The following is a 21204-nucleotide window of genomic DNA, read 5'->3' as shown; positions in this document are numbered from 1 at the left end:
CGTTTTTATCATAGAAGCTATTCTGATAGACACCAGTGGCCTATGAATCAGTGGTTTATTGAGGATTCATGCAAACAAATACACTATTCAGTTGTAAAGATGCAACATTCAGATTCTTCCTGATGCTTTGGCTTGACAAAAATATGTCTGGACATCCCAATCCCAGCTGCAGTATACAACCATCATCACAGTTAACACTATACAAAATTAGAAATGACTCGTAAAGCTAATATATATATCTCCAGTACAAATATTAGTTTTGGCATTTCACTTCAACAATCATTTTACAGAGAAAAAAATACTAAGAGAGAATTAAAATACCACACATGCAAAAGAGCAAATTATGAGCATTTTCCAATGTTTCCATTAGCAGAAACTTGAAGACATTTAGTTATTACTGTTACGTTCCATGAATCTACTTATCCAACAGCATCTGTACGGTTCATGTTGACACTGGACTGGTAAAAGAAAAAAAGAAAAACTAACCACCGGTCTGCCATTCTATCTGTGCCATATGTCCAATCGGACAATAGCGTTTAAATATTAACGAGTAGCCTAAAGGCTGATGGTTGCTGTTTTTTGTGTGTGTTTTTTTTAACTTAAGGGCAGAAATGGTTGTGAAAAGTTTGTCTGTCTGCTTCTTAGAACCAAAACGGAGAAAAGTAATTATGCATGAATAAATTGCAAATTTCTGACCTATTTATTCTAGTGTATTTATATTGATCTGAAATCTAAATGCTAAATTTGAAAACCCCAGCAGCCAACAGTAGGCATTTCTTTACTGTTCAAAAGTTTGGTTTCAGTAAGATGGTTTAAATGTTTTTGAAAGAAATATCTTCTGCTCACCAAGGCTGCATTTATTTGATCAAAAATGCATTAAAACAGTAATACTATTAAATATTGTATACAATTTAAAATAACTTTCCTATTTTAATTTATTTTAAAAATGTAATGTAATCCTGTGATGGCAAAGCTAAAGCTTTAGCAGGATTACACACTGCTTAATATTTTTGTGGAAACGATACATTTTTCCGGATTCTTTGATGAAGAAGAACTTTTTTTTTTTTTTCAGTAATAATGTAGAAAATGTAATGCATCCTTGCTGAATAAAAGTAATTTCCTTCAAAAAATAAATAAAAAATAGACTTCTTGACCCAAAACTGTTGGCATGTACATTCTAAAAGAAGCAACATTTTCCATTTAAAATAAAATGAACAAAGTCGATCATAATTGGCCGGACAGCTCCGAATGCACCTGATGCATAAAACCCAACATCTAACCAAAATAGTGCTTTGGAGACACTTAATAGCTTGATTGAATGCAAAACAAATTAAATATTTACAAGCAGAAACTTCATGTTTTGGCTTAATAGCCATTCTGGAAATTTGGACGTGGTTCTGACTACTCATTTACAGGTTGAGTGGAATGCAATTGAAAATATAAATATTTTTTAGTCATCATTTAAAGATATCATGAAGTAGGAACAATTCTGCAGCATCATTCTAGAGAGCATATGATTTGACAAAAATCTGTGTAATGCAACCAATCACCAGGGGCCTCATTTATAAAAACCGTCCTACATTTAATCTTACGATCATTTCTCAAATGTGCGTACGTGTGATTCAGAGAACAAACGTGCATACGCCTCTCTTCCAGAAATTTATAAATCGCAAATGATCTTGCAATTGTGCGCAGCTGAATGGTTTCCGATACATATAATAGAGCACGTCAACGTCCAAATCCTTTACTTGAGAATAGAGAGCGGCAAGAATTGCTTAGCTTAGATTTCCAAATCCCTGCAATACTCCGACCCTCCTTCACAAGGAAAACGCGGATGTCTGCTCAGACCCTGACGTGGTGCTAAGAACTTTTCCATATTAAAGACCGTTTTTATAAATATGAACGTCTGTGTGGATTTTAGCATACGCATACCCTTGTAATCCAGAGTTCTCGCGAGAGCACAAGTTGAATTTGCTCAGCGAGTTACTCTGGTGTCTAGTAATGATGCTCATTAAATATGCCACTCGATCTGAGCTTCACCAATCACATCGGGTTATCTGATATAGGTGGGCCAGAGGCGAGCTAAACAGAAGACGACAGCGCTGTGACGTCGAAGTCATTAGTAAACATTGCAAGATGGCTATGGATGAACACCAGTTGTTTGAAACGGCTTTGGCCGCTACAATGAATGAGTTAGACTTGGCTTTTTATCTAAAACAGGAACAGAAGACGCCGCTCGAATCGTTCCTTTGCAAGAAGGGCGCTTTTGCTGTTTTGCCGCCCGGATACGGCAGGAGTCTAATCTACCAGTTAGCTCCGCTGGTAGCTAAGCGTATGGGGTTTATTGTTGTGATTGGTCGTAGTGTTATCCAATTGCGTGCAAGTGAGATTTTCAAATGCATGCTTGGTGCCGCCCCTCGAGCTGGCCAATTTTCATTAGTCGACGCCAGACCATTAATCTTTTAGATTTAGGTCTGGATTTCCAGGCTAGCATACGCACACTCTAAGATCAAATCTGTGCGTACGCACATTTTATAAACAAGGCCCTGAAGAATACGTTTTAAAATGTGAACATCTGCTAAAAGTGAATTTTGACAGTTGATTTCAAGAGGTCCTTCACAATCTGACCCAGCCCAGACATTATGACAACTCAGCAATGCCAATCCAAACAGAATTACATCAAAATAAAAACAGGCTGGAATGATGAAAGAGGTAACCACCCATGAACAAGGAAACTTTTTAAGCAGGAAATGTATCATTGATAACGCCAGCCAACTCCATTTTCTTAAATCTTCTTTTCAGTGTGCATGTGAGTGGCGCCTGTCAGCCGCTTTTAAGAGCTGAATTTATAACTGTTGAGAGGTGCTTTGGTCAGACTGCAGTAGTCTGACGATAGAGGGGTCGCTCTTGGCACCTTTGATGAATTCCTCCAGAGACAGTCTGCCTATAGATTTGACAAAACAACAACAAAAGGGTTATTTTGTTCATTTCCAAGAGTAACATTTCAGTGGTGATCAAATATCCTGGAACTTAAATTCATCCTAAATATGACTTCATTATTCATTTGTGGTTGTCATAGACACTGTGAAAAATGATTTGCCTTGGTTTCAACTTGGAAAGCAAAGTTGCATAAGAAACACTCAATTTGGGTTAGGAAAAAAACAATTTGGCAATTGGGTAAGAAAAGTAAACTTTCAAGACAAATCTTGATTTAGATGTTTTTACTGTAAAACAAAGATAACAGTGCATATTTTGCGTGGTTCAACTTCAGTCTATATAAATATTATCAGTGAGTGGGAGACGGATCTCAGGAGGCGTACCATCGTTGTCCGTGTCCATCTGTCGGAATATCTTATCTGTGCGTTTCTCGGGCGTTGACTCATCCTCGGGCATCTTCATCACTGATGACACCATTTTATAAATTGCCTGCGAAAATGAATGTAACCGTGTCAAAACATATGGTAGTTCGCTGTCACATGCAAAGGTTTCAGTTTTCAGTAGCAACACGTTTATCTTCATAATGCTACAACTGATAGTCAAAAGTTGCATAACACAGCTGTCACTGTCACAGCTTCAATCAACACTTCATATCAGTGTAATCAATGCAAATGATCATGAGACTGTTTCTCTGACAGATACATTTAATGTCACTTTCAGACATTGTTTTATAGCATGTCCTCTGATGCAGGTGTAAAAGAGCCATCTATGTTATTAACATCGAGAGTCAACAGTCCCTTTGAAGTAGCGAACAAAGCCTTTGTGTTTGGTCACCATTTGTGGCAAGACCATATGGCCTGTGGAACACTTGATTGAGGAGATCTGTTTATTCAGGAGGTCTGTATCACCAAACATTAGACTGAGCTAATATTGATATGGAACATGCTGCTCTAAAAACTATGGTAGCCCGTTTCCGCCATAGTTGAGTAAAAAATATAATTCTGTAAGTCATAATAGTGAGAAACTTTCTCATAATTATGACTTAGTATCTCATTATATTAAGAAAGTTTCTCGTAATAATGACTTAAATGTACAATAAAATATCCAAAAATCACTTGCACAGTGTGATATATTTCCTGCAGTTGTGTAATATCCCAAAGATTTTTAATTTCTGAGAAATTCCAATTTTAAATAATGTCTCGTCCCTGTTCACTGTCGCCTGTCAATGATGTAATATCCGCGTTATCCCTGGTTTCCGCTCGTACTGCCATAGTAACCATGGCGACAGACGTGGACAACTGCGTTACGTCTAGCGGCACGCTCACACTGTTGTTGTTTCGTTCAAACATTATGGACCATGGCAAGCAGACTTTGGGACAAAAGGAGAACTAAAACGAGGATCAATATCAGCGTGGCGTTTTCAAGATGCCGAGAGCTTCATGTGCGCGACTAACTTCGACTTGACAGAGGTACAATGTAGAGGTGAGCAAATGTACATAAAACTAATCAATGTTATACAGCTCAACATGATGAAATGTTAGAATATGATCAGTATGTTATTCTAATGTTGCTCTAGCTTACTGCTAGTCTCATACAGACAAACAAACACATAGAATAACGTTATAACTTTCAACACACTCAAATGCAGTTTAGTGTGATAGTGTAGACCAAGTGAAACAGCGTTGCGTTACCTCACAAGTTTAATTCGTCTAATAAACTGACCTGTGTGAGAAGTAATTCTGCATTTGCGGGTATTTCGGTAGAATGAAATGTCCTTATTCCTTTATATCCGTGGGACTCGCATGTGGCGCTGATATCTGTCGCTCATTAGCAATCACGCCCTGCTTCATACCACAGTCATGTTAAATACATCAATGTATTCACTCATCCATAAACATTATTAGATACTTCGGCATGACGGATAATTCCATAATTCTGCTTATGCGTCATCAACCTACGCCTTTGTTTTGCCATTGAGAAGTAATTCGCTTTTGTCCCAAAGTAAGAGGTTAGCGACCCCTAGCGGCGAAAAAATATGAGATATTGTAGTTTTAACATCTCATAATAAGACAGACGTTGTGCTTTCGTCTTTTGCAGTGTCTCGCGCATGACACGGCGTTCTAAAAACGCGGCGACATGTTTGCTGTGATGCATTTACACGGCTTTGACCAGTGGATGTCGCTAGCGTGGCACTCCCTTCTGCTCCACTGCTTTGCGCATGCGTAGAAGTGCGAGAAAATAAGTAATTATTTTATTACGAGAAAGTTTCTCATTATTATGAGATGTTATGTCATTATTACGAGAAAGTTTCTCATTATTATGAGATGTTAAGTCATTACGAGAACGTTTCTCATTATTATGAGATGTTAAGTCATTACGAGAACGTTTCTCATTATTACGAGAAAGTTTCTCATTATTACGAGAAAGTTTCTCATTATTATGAGATGTTAAGTCATTATTACGAGAAAGTTTCTCATTATTATGAGATGTTAAGTCATTATGAGAACGTTTCTCATTATTATGAGATGTTAAGTCATTACGAGAACGTTTCTCATTACGAGAAAGTTTCTCATTATTATGAGATGTTCAGTCATTACGAGAAAGTTTCTCATTATTATGAGAAACTTTCTCATTATTATGACTTAAAGAATCTTTTTTTTTTTTTACTCAACGGTGGCGGAAACGGGCTTCCATAAAAAACAATGGCTGGCCAGATAAAATATAGAAATGCAAATGAAACCAAAAGCTCACCTGTACGATCTCCAGCATTTCAGCCCGGCTGATGTATCCGTTGCCGTCCAGATCGTACATGCTAAAGGCCCAGCGGAGCTTCTGCTCGAGGCCTCCGCGCGAGGTCACGCTCAGGGCGATTATGAACTCCCGGAAGTCGATTGTGGCGTCGCCGTTGGTGTCGAAGGTGCGGAAGACGTGCTCCGCGAACTTCGAAGCGTCACCGTAGGGAAAGAAATTGGCGTAGATCTTCTTGAATTCCTCTACTGTTAGGTGGCCAGACGGACAGTCCTTCAGGAAGCCGCGGTACCACTCCTGCAGCTCGTGGTCCGTGAACTCCGTGTTCTCCCGCAGGTCGTTGAGGACCTCAGGTCGTAACTTGCTGTTCTGTTTACCCATGATGAAACTCTAGCGCAGACTCTTGCTGCTCCCTGTCAGCACAAACACAATGAAATAAAGTAGCTTCTTAGATATTTTTAAACCTACGCAAGCCACAATAAAGAGATTCACATTTCCTCTGCCAGATGTATGTTTCAGAATAATGGAAAACGTGTTAGCCTTCCAAATTGAAGGAGTGGATCCTGGTATCCATGGAAACCATTTAATACCTTGTTAAGGTGAGAATTGATTGACTCCTCCACAGTGGGGTAAAGCGGGGAGGGCACTGAGCAGGCTCATATGAGGGCATAACTGCCACCAGACCACCTTAGCAACAATCAAGAGGCCGTGAGTTACCAGGGAGATGAGGAAGATATTTTATTTTTTTGCATGTGTGTGGGTAATTTGGAACGGTTGGTGTCTCTTACTGTACATGAGCCTGTGCTTGCGGCGTTAAGAGGGGGCAGAGTGTGAGGCACTGCTTGTTCTATTTAAACAAATCATATAAAGACCATATAAACGGTGAGGTGGCAGGGAGTGAAATTTAACGATAGGTTTTGTAAGCGACATGGCCATATGCACTCACTTCTATCCTCTCTTTCTACTACAGCCTCTTCCTCTATTCTTTACAAGTACTTTTTACTTGAGGGTTAAATTACATGACATTTTATAATGAAACCAAAATGAATACAAAAAGTGCATTTCTTGAGTTTTAAACTAGATTTTTAAAAGATCTTATACTGTCATACTGTAGGTCATAAGACACAAGTCAGACCTGAGAAGACCATAAACGTGCATATTTCTGTTTGGAAAAATAACTCTTCATGCAGGCATCTTACTTTCCAGGGATCCACAGAGTAGGCTAACACTGTGATGGATAGTTTTTTCGGCTAAATAAATAAAAACTCATGGACAACTGAGATGGTATGACCTAAAAACCTTTCATTTTCAAAGATACAGTAAATATATATGTATATCTGCTCAATTTATTACAGTTAAAGCTACACTTTCTTAAGGAGGTACTAATCTACCATTTTACCTAATAGAAATACATTTCATAGGTACTTTTAGACTGGGTTCTCTAGATATGTCCACCTCTTCAGAAAATGGCTTTGCTCCGTTTGCTTGGTTTGTCAAGGCCATCATAAGGGTGGCTCCTCCCTTGGCTGGAGTCACATGGGTGAAGCTACTGGCCTGGCAGCAGGCAGGCAGACAGACATAAACATGGGCGTAGCTTGCTTCTCCCTCCCTCTTTTTCCTCAGACACTCACCAAGCCACAAGAAACCCAGAACTTTCCGTTCTGAAGGAAAAAAATGTAAGCTCATGCTGCTGTCAAATGGAAAAATAATCTGAAAAAAGAAGGGTCCCTATAGGCCCTGATCCAGCAGAAATAACAACATCACAGGGGGCACATATATAGAGCAGAGACTCACATATTCATTCTCTGTGAAGAGGAACCAAAATGAAAGACATGATGAGAGGAGTGAGGAGTTGAACACAGCCCTAATTTCCAAAACGCTTGAAAAGCCCCTTGCAAAAAAAAAATTGAATCAGAACAGAGAAAAGTGAGACACATGTCCTCGGATGGAGAGCAGATGGTCTATCACTGTATGCTCCAGTACCTCAAGATTCACAAGCATCCTCTGCCACTCCAGTCACAAACCATAATGCTTTACAGGTGGTTTCACAACTGGTGTCTGTCTGTCTATAAACCATACAAGTCAAAGGAAACTGGAAAACATATCCACCTTATTTTACCCTAAGAGTGTACGTGGCTATTTGTAAATTGAATGTTCCAGTGTCATCCTCTTACAGTTATTTTTAGCTGTACAATGTATTTCTTAATATATTATTTGAATGTATTGTCTTAATTCTAAACACACTGGTTTGTAGTGGAAATAGTTTTACCGTTTACTGCACTTTGTTATATTCTTCACGTTATTTCCCTATAGCGGCCAATGAATTGGAAGTCTCATGCATTCACAGAAAACAGCTTACTTCCACATTGAACTTCCCCATTGTTAACACTGGAAATATTGAGCTCATGTTTCTTATGGGGATAGTTCAGCCAAAATTCTGACATCATTTAAATACTTTCATGTTGTTCCAAACCTGTATGACTTAATTTCACCAAAGGAGAATTTACTGGTCATTTTGCATTCAGTTACAAAGAATGGGAACTGAATCCTTAAACTATCATAAAAGCAGTTTATATGTTTTGTATGGAAGTCTTCTGAAGTCTATGATGGCTTTGTGAGAGGAATAGACTGACTTTTAATGTTTTCACGTCACTTGTTATCCACTGATAGTCTTAGCATACAGGACCAGTCAGTTGAGTGGAACTTGAGAACTGGATCAGACTGATTCAATCTGAATGGTTTTGTGAAGCGAATAAACTGATTCACTGAAAACCAACTCAAAAGAAGACTTTGTTCACGAATCAGACATCTTCATGAACACAGCAAGTGAACTCTTACAGTAAATTGAATCTGTTTCTCACACAAAGCCATTGCATGACTTCAGAAAATGCATTAGTCATATGAACCACTTTTATGATACTTTTATAGGGCGCCAGAGTCCTTTTTAAAGTTTGAACGCTCTAGTCACCATTCATTGTTCTGCATGGAAAGAAAATACCAGTACATTCTCCAGCACAAGTTTTCCACAGAGGAAGGAAAGTTATACAGGATTGGAACGCCAGAGTGAAATGATGACAACAATTTCATTTTTGGGTTAACAATCCCTTTAAGGGTGAAAATAGGTTTGGAAATGTCATTCATTTTATGTAAAAAAAGCCAAAATGTGCAGTTCAGCCAAGCTTGTGAGTATTTCAATATGTTATTTCATTTACTAAAGCTGTCTGTCCAAAAGAATAGCCTACATGTGCATTTGATAGTTTAACATATTCTCTCAGTTTATCCTAAATGCCAGTTTCATTGCACTTTCTTTCCACCGAATGTTTAACCCTTGCCCGTTCTCTCTCTGCCATGTCTCTAAAGGGAATTCTCTGTCACACTAAGTCCCAGTTCTTATATTGCATCTAATGACTAAACATTCCTTGATGATTTCCACACAAGCCCTAGTTTCCAGTTTCACTCCCAGTAGTCTTGGTTGCACAAACTCATCTTGTTACCCTCCCTCATCTCAATAAACTAGCCCCCATTACAACACTGCCACTCTGGCACACGTGAACGTTGTGTCTCGCCACCAGATTCCACACACACACACTCACATGACATGTATTTTTTTTGCAGACCAGTGTGAAAAGCAATCCAGTGCAACTATTGCCCTTAATTCATTTCCAAATAACAGCTTTCATTACACCCCATTCAAATCAAACAAAGATATGTGCCAGGTTGCCATGTGCACGGATCAAATAGCCAGAAATAAATGTAACCTGGAAAGTGTGGGAGTGGGACATATTTTGTACACATCAGTGCAATTGAGCATGCAGTTGTACAGTATTCATCTTTGACCCATCATGCATAAAACATCAGCTCAATTAACTGTGTGTGTGTATGTGTATGTTTGTGTGTGTGTGTGTGTGTGTGTTTGTGTGTGTGTGTGTCTCATTAAGCCTTCTATTCCCCAATGTGGCCTGACTAAAATGCACCCTGACAGGTGTCAAAAGATCAGTAGAACAGAAAACCCAGTTTTTCTGCTGCTCCGGCGGACCGTAAAATTACAGGAAAACAAACAATACACTTCTACCCTTGTCTGAGAATTCAGGGTATTTTTCCCCGAAACAGCTTGTCGCTAAATTTAATAATGCCAAGAGGTCATCCAATACATTTTCCATTATCATAAGCGGGGAATGAATTTCTCAGAAACAATTTCACCCATTTTGCTGATATTTACCAGAACCAGACCAGAACTAGGGATGGAAATAGAAATGTAATGTTGACAATGGATCCGGGTTTATTCAGACGCTGATAGCAGGTTGGCAGATATGCCACTGAGATGATTGCAAGGCATCATGGAGCGACTTGATTGGAAAAGTGGGGAATCAACCTCTTACTCCTGCTGTGAAGATCATGCTGTGACCCAGAAGGTGATCATAACAGAGGGGAAATTAAAGAACACAAATGACATCTGAATTGGAAGAATAACTTATTATTAGACCATCTACAGACTGGCACTGAAAAGAAGATGCACTGCAAATATTAATATAACATAAGAGAACTATCATAAGCAGTGTAACTGTAATTATACATTACACCCAGTTTTATAATATATAGTATAGTAAATATAGTCACATATATTGAGTAGGGGTGTAACAATACCCTCATGTCATGATTCGATACATATCACAATACTGAACTCACGATACGATATTATTGCGATACTCCAAGACATATGATAAAATGTTAACAAAAAATTTACTGTTTATTAAACTGATAAATTTGATATTACATTGTGTGTATAAATTAATATTCTTGGACTTGGTGCTGGAAACCCAAAGCACAGGACAATATAGACACCAGAATAAAAATATTCATGATTCTGAAGCTGAAAATACAGAGTTATTTTAGACGAATATGTTTCTCTGTCACTGACTAGATACATTTAAAATAATGTAGGCCACTTTTTTACACAGATATTCCCCTATTGCATTATTATACATTATATTCAACATTATATATAATATTTGAATGTAGTACTGACACTAAAACTCTGAAAACTTAAATTTTTTCTCACATAGTAATTTTTATCTTGGGTGAACTATTCACGATACATATTGTTGCATTTTTGTATTGCGATATATTGTGACACGATATATTGTTACACCCCTAATATTGAGTCATTTTACTGTGTGGATAATCGATGAATCTAGTGATATAACGCATCAAATTAAATGCAAAGGGTCAAATAGAGTCCCTTGGCATCATAAGGTCAGCTTTCCTGGGTCCAGCTTACATGCATGGATTTTTATGGTGACCTGGACATGAACTAAAAAAAATAAATAAAACATATGTTTCTAACCTAGAAAAACGAAACAACCACATGTGCCATCGTGAAAACCAACGTAGACTGCTAGACATGAAAGCAGTATTTAGTCTGAAATGCATTAGTTTTAGTGCCATAAAGAGTGTATTAATTCCCATGGACCGCTATCATGCAAATAAATAATGGGTTCCAAAAAGCGGCATATGTTGAAAAAATACATTAGAGGCTTTAAAAAACACAACAACTTACCTCCTAAAAAAACGACAGAGCTGATATGTTCTCCAATTTGTCAGCTATAGCCTTAGTCCGTCTGAAGAAGGAGTGTCCTCACAAAACTTTCAACATTTTCGCTTTGAAAAAAACTCACAGAAGCTTGTAAACAAAAAAACTAAATATGGTATTGAGAACAGGTCACAGGTCAATCTTGTACTCTAAAAGTTGGAATGTTGTTTTGATAAAAGGGAATCGAAAAAGTTATAACTTGCAGAATATCCTACAGACTCCATAACATCTCAAAGGCGCACTTGAAACCTCATCATTGAGCGAGAGACTTGACACCACACACAGAGAGCTCTGCTCCGCTGTCAATGGACGAGTCCACCACTAGACTGTAGGGGGGACTCGTTTATCTGAGAATGGAATGTCAGTATTATCTTTGAGAACGATCACATTATAAACTCATATTTCATGATGTTGGAATCCATGCGATTTGTTTGATGACTATTTTTTTTGTGTGCAAAATAATAATTTCTTATTACGTTATTATGAGGGTATAACACCCATGCTACTCTTTGGACGAATCCGTACACTCCGAAGTAGAGCAGATTGCAATAATGAACAGTTATTGGTCGCTAGCGGAAAATAAAGCGCGTACTGGATACATTTGTTTTTTACTGGATACTAACTTTACTTTTGACAACATGAGCATAATTGATATAGCCTACAACAGTGGATCCAATAGAAAAATGTTGGCCTTTATCCAATTTATACCTTAAACTTGTCAACTTACCGTTTTATCGACTCCCATCAACTAAAATGTAAAGTCTCTGAGCCAGCTGTTTGAACCTGACCTACAGTAGGCCTATACTGTACAAGAGAGATATATAAAGACATTATCAAACACAGACGTTTGGGCAACTATAGCTGTATATGTAACAGTTAGGCTATCTAATCAAATAGACCACAAATAAAAGCCCTTTTGTGAGGTTTTGGATGGGTGACTTTGTCAGTGATTTTACAGAAATGTTATGACAGCATTTATTATTATTACTATTTTTTTCTTCTTTTTTTTTACTATAATAATAATAATACATTTTCTATATTCAGGTTATAATTTGAACCATTTGGGACTGTCATGTTGGTATATTGTGTTGTTATCTGACAGCATAGCCTAAGCCTCATTTATATAGGCTACAACAGTAGATCCTATAGAGAAATGTTGGCCCATAACCAATTTATACCTTAAACTTGTCAGTGCATTATATTGACTCCCATCAGCTAAAATGTAAATAGAGCATAGAAAGGTCATTAAATAATTATCATAGCCTTTATTTATATATTATAATATACATTTCCTGCAGTCCCCAGCAAACCCAGATTAATCAAACTGATACATCGAGCTGATACATTTCATGTAGCCTATAGGCTATATTGTGGCAGCTTTTTAAGTATTTTTAAAATCCAATTAATGCAAATTATACCTTGGTTCCTATGACAGTCCTAAATTTACTGTCAAACCAAAAATGATTCAGACACCAGATATAATTTTTGATATTTGTTTACTAGTGGGTGCAAAATTTAAGCATTTCTTGGTAATTGGTTGACCTAAATTGGTATTATCTAATTGTGTACTTAAATTTAACAGCTGACTGCTATTTAACCTAATTTATTTGTGACAATCTAACAGAAGGGTCGCCAAAACCAGTGAAATATCAACTGATTTGATTACTGAGTTCTTGTCATATTTTATTACCATTTTCTAAACTATAGCGAATAAACTGTGATAATGTGAGAAATGTTGAAGGTGTCTGAATAAATTTTGGTTTGACTGTACCTGATCACCCAAAATAAACATGGATTTGTATTGTATTATTCAGTTATGATGTCTTAAATGATTCTTGAAAGAGACATAGCACAAATTGACCATTTAAATCAGAATCTCCCACTTCCGAAATAATTTTTATAATTTACAAAATGATAGCATTCATTGGTTTGTTGATGGAAAACTCTGAAATATGTTTGACATCTCCACCAGGAGGCAGCAGATGTTGCCTTGTGATTTCTCATGTAACCCAAATCAGTGTACAGCTTGTCACATTTCAGTGTACAGATATACTGCTGGTCAAATATAACCCTGTTTCAAGCAAAACCTGTAAAGACCGATTTTTACTTAAGTAAAAGTACAGAAGTACTAATTTCTTAATTTCTAATTTCTTAAGTACTGATTTGTACTTGAGTATCAAAAGTAAATGTCAATGCATTGTTTTATTATTGTTTCATTATTGTATGTAATACTTACAGTACCTTATTCCTCTGAATGAATTTATGCCTGCCTACCCTCATATCAATATCAAATTTATTTCTAGAACACAGTTCCAAGTAGTGGGATTGAATGTGAGATTGAGTAAGTGCACTCGATAACGTCCACAATGGTTTCGGACACCCAAATGGCTGTTCCCTCAAATAGTGCCCTATTTAGTATGAATATGTTAGCCATCCCTACCCCTAAACCTAACCCTACCCATAACTTTTCCCTAAAATCAGAGGGAAATGATAGGTGAATAACACTGATGTAGAAGCACCTCACCCTGGTTCTAAGCCTAAACTTGACATAAACTCTAAACATGTCCCTCAAATCTGATTGGTTGATTGGAAAGTTGTTCCAGGATCAACAAAGATATTGATCCAGGAACATGTGGTACTTGGTGAAATCACGTTCACCCAGGCTAGTGTGCTCCAAAACAATGACCGGGTTCTGACGTCAGTCTGAAAATATCCACTTCTAAAATTCATATTCTGATTTCAAAATGTTATGCAATGTGATCCACATTTCATCACTAAAGGCTTGTTGACATACACAGACAATTTAATCTCTTTAACTTTTTTTTATTATTTAAAAAACAAATTAGAGACCCATCACACCAAAGCAGAAAAACACTCATGATCTCTGATCTATGATTGCGTAAATGACCTTTGCTCTTGTTATAGAAATAACAAGGAATTGTTATTGCATGAATCAGCTATGAGTCTACACTATCAAAACTTATTTTATGTTTTTATAATATTTGTTTTTTTGTTTTTTTTTAAATAAACACATTTTTAGATAACCCCAGACTGAAAATCTAGGCTACATCCCATGTTTCCAAATGATTACTGAGATTGAGAGACCATGATAACACTGAGTTGAAAAACAAACAGTTAATATTGACTGATATAAATGTACCTCGGACACAGAGGGGCAATGGTCTTCATGGTCACTCCATGGAAGCGTGCTGATTTCTCTAGACCATTTGGCCTCCATACTTTTTTTCTGCTAAAAAAACTGTTTTGAAATATACACAACAAAATCAAATCTACAAATTGTTTTATAATAAATGAATACACAACATAGTAAGCTATTTTTTATTTTTAGATATATTGTTATATATACATATAATTTAGCATTTTTTTGACAATGTGGATTTTTTTTTTTTTATGTATCAATGAAATCTACATTTCAAAAGAATAAAAATAAACTAATAGGCCAATTCTTCATGTGGCAGCCTGAAAATCATACTGTTCTACATCTTAAAGTACAGCTTTGAGGTTTTTTCGTTTTAGGATCTAATATGAAGTTTAACTACTGAACAAACAGCAGGGTGAGTTTGAGATGATCGATTTTTGTCTGTTTATTTTGCATAAAATCAACCACCTATTAGATCAGTGCCAATTTCCACCAATCAAATTGCAAGGAAATGTCCCCTCTCTCAGATATATGCAGATTTTCAGGACAACCTCAGCATTATTTATACATAATGTTATATAGAAATTAAGAAAAGTTAGATTTAAATTATTTAGTCAAATATACAATGTTGTTCAAAAGAATTAAAATTAAAATGCATATCAGAGATGGCTGGTGCCAGTACTTACTTTTGAATGTTGAAAAAAAAAATCACAAAAATATACCCAATAAATTGCTTCTTTCTTTTTTTTTTTTTTAATCACAAGTCAAGTTAAATCACCTGCTGTCTTCACAATATCGTGCAAATTAAATGCATGAATCTGCTGTGAATCCTGCATCTAGACATGGGTGAAGTATCTATTGCACAGCATGTCCACCATATTAATCAATTCCCACTCCCATTAAATAAGGTCTTATAGAAGGCCCAGAGCTGATCAGTTTTGAAGTTACCTAAGTTTCTAACAAATGCAACTGAAATCATGAGTCTAGACAACAAAAATATATTACATTTAATTTAAAGGACTATGATTACAGTTCATGACTAACAGGACACAACTATCATGGAGGACTTTAAGCACAAAAACGAAGAATATCTATGGCATTATCTACTCGAAAAAGTGCAACTTGCTCCTAAGACAAAAGATAAGCTCATCAATGCAGGAACGAAGGTTGGATCCAACTCAAATGTCCCGGTCAAAGTTCACGCAGCATGTGAATAAACAAATGTGTTTGCCAAAAAATGAATGTATATGCTATCAAACAATGGAGTCAAGGAGTGTTTGAGCCACATATGTAGCCTATATACATGTTTGTTTGTGAATGAATAAATATGAAAAATATCCGTTTAACTAAAATTATTCTGTTAAAGCTCATTCGAATAGGTTTTCATGATTCATTATTTTACGCTTGCCATTTCAGATTAGTATAATCATATTTACATTACACCAGAATGATTATTTGCCTGTTTAATATATGTGCCATTATTGCACAATGCATTCCAGAACTGTTCGTGCTCAAACACTTATCAGAAACCTGCCTGTAATCAGTGTTGATAATGGTGTGTTTTACAAACCTCAAATGCTTCTGAGCCAATGCACTGTACATTCTGTACAAATCCTTCGTTTTTTTGTTTTTTGTTTTTTTTACTTCAGTAATGTAATTTTGGTACAATTGATTTGACATTTACAGTACAACAGACCAACATGACAGTCCCAAATGGTTCTAAATATCACCTGAATAAAGAAAATTATTCTTAATTATTATTAATAGCATTATTAATAATACTAATAATAATAATAATAAATACTATTATAACATTTCTACAAAATCACTGACAAAGTCACCCATGCTAACCCTCACAAAAGTTTTTTTTTTTTTTTTTTTGGTCTATTAGATTAGATAACGGTTATCATACAGTAGTTACCTAACCGTCTGTGTTTGATAATGTCTTCACATATCTCTCTTGTACAGTATACTGGATTGAGGTCAAGTTCACACTTGTCCAACATCTGGTTCAGAGACTAATAAAAGTGTGTGTAGAATAATAACCACGTTAATGAGGGAATGAGTCAGTGTCTGCATGCATGCCTGCATACAGCATACGTGCAATACATGTATCTGATAACAAGAACTGGGTTAATAAACTGATGATTTATGACTGTTTTACAGGTCTTTGATCAACAGTAATGCTAATCAAAAGTAGCCAGACAAAATCCTAACACAAAATCCTACAGGAAAAAGAGTTTGGTAACATTTTACAATACGGGTCCACTAATAAGCATTAATTCATGCTTCACTAATGCACAGATAATACGAGTTCATTTATGAACCATTCATCAATGATTACCACATCAGCAACTAATAAAGAGTCTATCTGATTAAAATATATGAATTGCTATTAATTAATCATGTATTAATTCCTCAACAACATATAGTACTAATGTGTAAATTAATGTGTTAATTACCACAATGGGTCAAAGCCATGCATTTTAACTTCCAGTTGTCTGCTTTATTTAATCATTAGCTAATGATTTGCGAAGATATTATTATGTTATGACTTTACATGTTGAGGCAAATGACTATTAATTAATAGGGGAGACCAGGTATGGTTGTAACATGGGGAGAGTTGTAACATAACTAATTCCACCAATCAGGGATAAGCTAGGATACTATGATCATTTCAGTTTATACCCATTCCTCCCAAATCCCATATAAATGGTTATCAAGGATGGAAATAGACATGCCGATTTTATGAAGAAAATAAAAAAATTGCATTAAGAATGTGACTTTTTTTTTTTTTTTTTGATGATGATGATTTTGTTTAATACGTAAACTTTAGTACATAAACATGAATTAATGTATAATAGCGGACCAGTATTCACAAAATCAGGTAATCCAAAAGAATACTTTTTAGTCAGATTTTATTTTCATTTTATATTTTTCAATATAACATATTTGGAAAAAGCACTGTAATGAGAAAGAAAGAGATTAAATGATATCAGTGAACCTCTCTTTACACATCTTATGTAAGTTAGCAAAGACATGTCTGTCAATATCTGAACCTTGATATCTCAGTGGACTTTTAAACAAGTGTTCATGATAAAATATTATTGCTGTGTGCTGTCATTTTCCAACTAAAAGACTATTTGCTTTTTGCCGGCTTAAATTTAAACCAAATATTAAATAAATATAAAAGAGAAAAGTGAGCTAAACATTTTTAAATATATATATTTTTACTGTTAGTTAGTAGATACCATTTTTAACTGTTAAAAATGGTATCTTCTCAGAGTTAGGGTTAGGGTTGAGAGTGGAGACAGGTTCCTACCAAACAGTGTAGGCCCAACAGACATTAATGAATGTCACTTTAATCATTACAATACATAGATTTATACGGATTTCTCTTTTTACTGAGTACACTCAAGAGACATATTCAAACACAGAGGGTAAAGATTCATGTTGCTGCTGGCCTCTGCAGATTAAGTGTCTTGCTCAATGCTTTTATAATGAGCAGTGCTGGGTAGATTACTAAAAAACGGTTGTCCAAATTACCTGACAAAAATTGTAGTTCGTTACATAATCCATTGCATTACACATTTAAGGTAATATAATCAGACTACTTTTTGAATACTTTTAGATTACTTTTGACCTTACTCGTTTATCACTTTGATTTGAATAGGATAATCTTATACCATATCGATTTATAAAAACAAAGAGAAAGAAAATATTTTCCATTTTTTGTTATCAACAACATTAAAGTGCATTAAATATTACATTACGTCAGGGTTTCCCAGACCGGCGTTCATGAAGGAAGTAATTAAATAATAAACATTTTAAATTTCATTTTTTTTTAATTTAAATTATTTTATTTTTTTTAATGAAAACAAATTACCAAAAAAAAAAAAAAAAAAACACTTACTAAAAATATTTAAATATATATATTTATCAGAGCCTTAAACTAAGTTTTTGCCACACCTGCACATGGCCGAAACTTTACCGGCCATAAATATTTTTTTACTGCCCATGAAACAGTTATGACAGGCAATTATGACACCAACATTTTAGATATCAGTGAAACAATTCTCTATTCCAATTTCGATACCACAGCTAAAATTACTAGCCTAACTAATATAAATTTAAAACCTTATTAAAGACAAGTAACAGTAGTTTCCATGTAGAGTCTCTTCATTAACACTGGATAGTCTTCACTGTATAAATTAAACAGATTCATTCTTATTAAAGTTACAAAAGTTATTCTGTCAAGAGCAGTGAGTGATTTTTATCTTTGTCCTTTGATTAACATTAAAAGTAGGAATATTAGACTGCTGTCACTTTAAGACTTAATGCACAGATCCAGTATACTGATACTGTACACATGCGTTGTCTTTCTCGACTGTTTACATTCACTCAAGCCATAACCAACTGTGTTCACTAGGATACTCGCCGAGACAGGCATTTTTTTACATAATTTTTGTGTGAATTTGTACATTCAAGTGCAAGAAGACGTGAAACAGAGCTCAATTCAGTAGGCTATTCGTGTGCTGTCTGAGACACGGCTTTCTGGGTGCGTGCATGTTTGTAGACACTAAACTTTGTTTCCACATAGAGAATAACAAACTGACAAACTGTGTCTTCTTGCGCTTGAATATTTAAAGGTGGGGTATGTGATTTGCAAAACGGCCGGCAGATTTTGAAAATACACAACTCAAATGGTCCTACCTTCTTTCCTTTGACTCCACCCATTCAAAGAACATGAGGGGGATGGAGGGAGGGGGGGATGGTACGACCGTTTGATTGACGCACTTACTGTCCAATGATTCTAGGTGGTCTTGGAAATGATTGGCTGAAGTTTTTCGAGTCCTGCCCGTTCCACAGATGATTAAATTGCTTAATTTTCATTTCAGTGCTTCTAACTCAGTGGCTGTAAGGGGGTTAGGAATAGGATTTCAAGTGATTTTGAAAAAAGAGAATTACATACCCCACCTTTAACCTGCCAAAGGCTTAAACTTTCGTGACGTTGTTCTCACAACATTGCATTGTTAGGATTCATAAAAATGTTACCGGCCAACTGGTGATTGACACCAAATACTCACCAATGCCGATCTTCACTCTGCCTACTTGCATGTGATGATTAACCAACATAAGAGAAACTTACTCTTCTGAAGTTATTTTTTTTTAATTATTTTAAATTATTATTATTAGTAGTAGTACGATCATTGACTGAATTTTATTATTGACCTAACTTCTTTAAAATCTCAGGGGTTACTTCAAGTAAATATATTAGGACAAAGAGGTTCAGCTGACAAAAAAGTTAGGCAATCCATGCATTGCACGTACATATGAAATGCAGTGAATTGATTGAATGTTTGCAGGATTGCAATGTTGCAGTTTTGAGAAAACACTTTAAGTCCAGTGATCAAATGCTGTGTGGGTCTCAGTTTTCATATAGGCACATGACTAGTGCCTGGTCTGTGTGTGCAATTCCACAAACCTGGAAGACCTTCTGAACGTATATAAGCAGTACAGGCTTTTTTTAGAAAGGTTTTAAAAGATAAAAAAGTAGTAATAAGGAGAATCAATGAATTATGAATAATTTATTGCCATTGTAAGAATAACATGTAATCATGTAAACACTATAAAATCAACTGCAGTCTGATTACTTATCATTACTTATCTGAGTATTTATAATATAATATTATTACAAGTAGGCCGACTTAATTTTTGGAGTCTGATTACATGTAATCGGTTACTACCCAGCACCAAAAATGAGGATAGCATTTCTCTTTGGAAGAGGTGACATTCTTGTCTTACAAGCTGTCCTTTACAAACATAAGTGAACGCAATGCATTTATCCAAAAACAAAGATTTTGAATGAATTTTGAGACCACACAACTTTCAGCAATCAATACATAACATCACAGGGAAAAACATGTTCTCAATATCTTCCTCATGATGATTATAAGGATGTTTAGGGACCCGTTCTAGTATATTCTGCTTTCCATCAATTAACAACTGAAGGCCTTGGATAAATATCATTTTGTGTATCCAAAAAGACTTGCCTGGACAATTGTGATTAGTATTTACCCACAACAGAAAATAAGAGGTTACTGAATAAAGTAAACAGGACAAAAGGGCAGAAGGTTTAATCATTTATTTCAGTGTCTATATCAGTTTAGTCGTTGTCTGATTGGCAATACCCTCGGCAAAGAATGTCAAAATAAAATGCATAGTCAAATGGGTCTAAGATTAGTAATATGACCTAGTCTGCTTTTGGTGATTAATGTCATACCTATCGATCATCAGTAAAGAAGGCATGAAGGACAGGCTTGCCATCACGTTATTGCAAGAGCAGCCGTACGGAAGTTGTTGAGATGCTACATATTTAAAAGGTAGATTAGAATTTATATATTTTAAACTACAATACTTTTTTTTTTTTGTACAAATTTAACCTTCAGTCATGTAATGACTTCTTTAGTAAATACATCAAATTGGGGAAAAAAGGGTAGATTAATTAAATAAATCAATTTTCTCTGTGTATCAATAAGAGGTTACACTGAAGAGAGGAACATGCTAAATGAATCAATCAATCAACCAACAGACCAAGCAAAGCAAGTGTTCCTTGAAAAAAAGCATTTTCTCTCTATTTGAAAGACATTGACATTACATGAAACAGTTGCCTTTGTCCTGCCACAGAGGCACAATATATGAACTTTGGAGTGGGGACTTCACTATTTTCAAAGCTGCCATCTCTCCTCCCATTCCTGCAGGACCTACC

General features: G+C 35.7%; 1 protein-coding gene across 1 annotated transcript; it reads right to left on the bottom strand.

Moving 5' to 3' along the window:
• Positions 1-4: 4 nt before the first annotated feature.
• hpcal1 (hippocalcin-like 1) lies at positions 5-11592 on the bottom strand. Its single transcript, XM_084090373.1, has 4 exons — positions 11243-11592; positions 5689-6098; positions 3321-3426; positions 5-2944 (listed from the first exon to the last, which is right to left on the bottom strand). Exons 2-4 carry the CDS (start codon positions 6064-6066, stop codon positions 2847-2849), a joined length of 582 nt encoding a protein of 193 aa, XP_083946499.1. The 5' UTR covers positions 6067-6098; positions 11243-11592; the 3' UTR covers positions 5-2846.
• Positions 11593-21204: the final 9612 nt, after the last annotated feature.

This window comes from Abramis brama (genome assembly GCF_963993115.1).
Source record: "Abramis brama genome assembly, chromosome: 18".
In the NCBI taxonomy this organism is placed as follows: domain Eukaryota; kingdom Metazoa; phylum Chordata; class Actinopteri; order Cypriniformes; family Leuciscidae; genus Abramis; species Abramis brama.
Note: the sequence above shows the minus strand (reverse complement) of the source record. Positions and strands in the feature narration are given on the sequence as shown.

Coding starts and splice junctions, on each gene's coding strand:
- hpcal1 (XM_084090373.1), bottom strand. CDS start 6,066: ATGGGTAAACAGAACAGCAAGTTACGACCTGAGGTCCTCAACGACCTG. Junction 3,427..5,688: donor AAATGCTGGAGATCGTACAG/GTGAGCTTTTGG, acceptor TCATTTTCGCAG/GCAATTTATAAAATGGTGTC. Junction 2,945..3,320: donor GATGGACACGGACAACGATG/GTACGCCTCCTG, acceptor TCAAATCTATAG/GCAGACTGTCTCTGGAGGAA.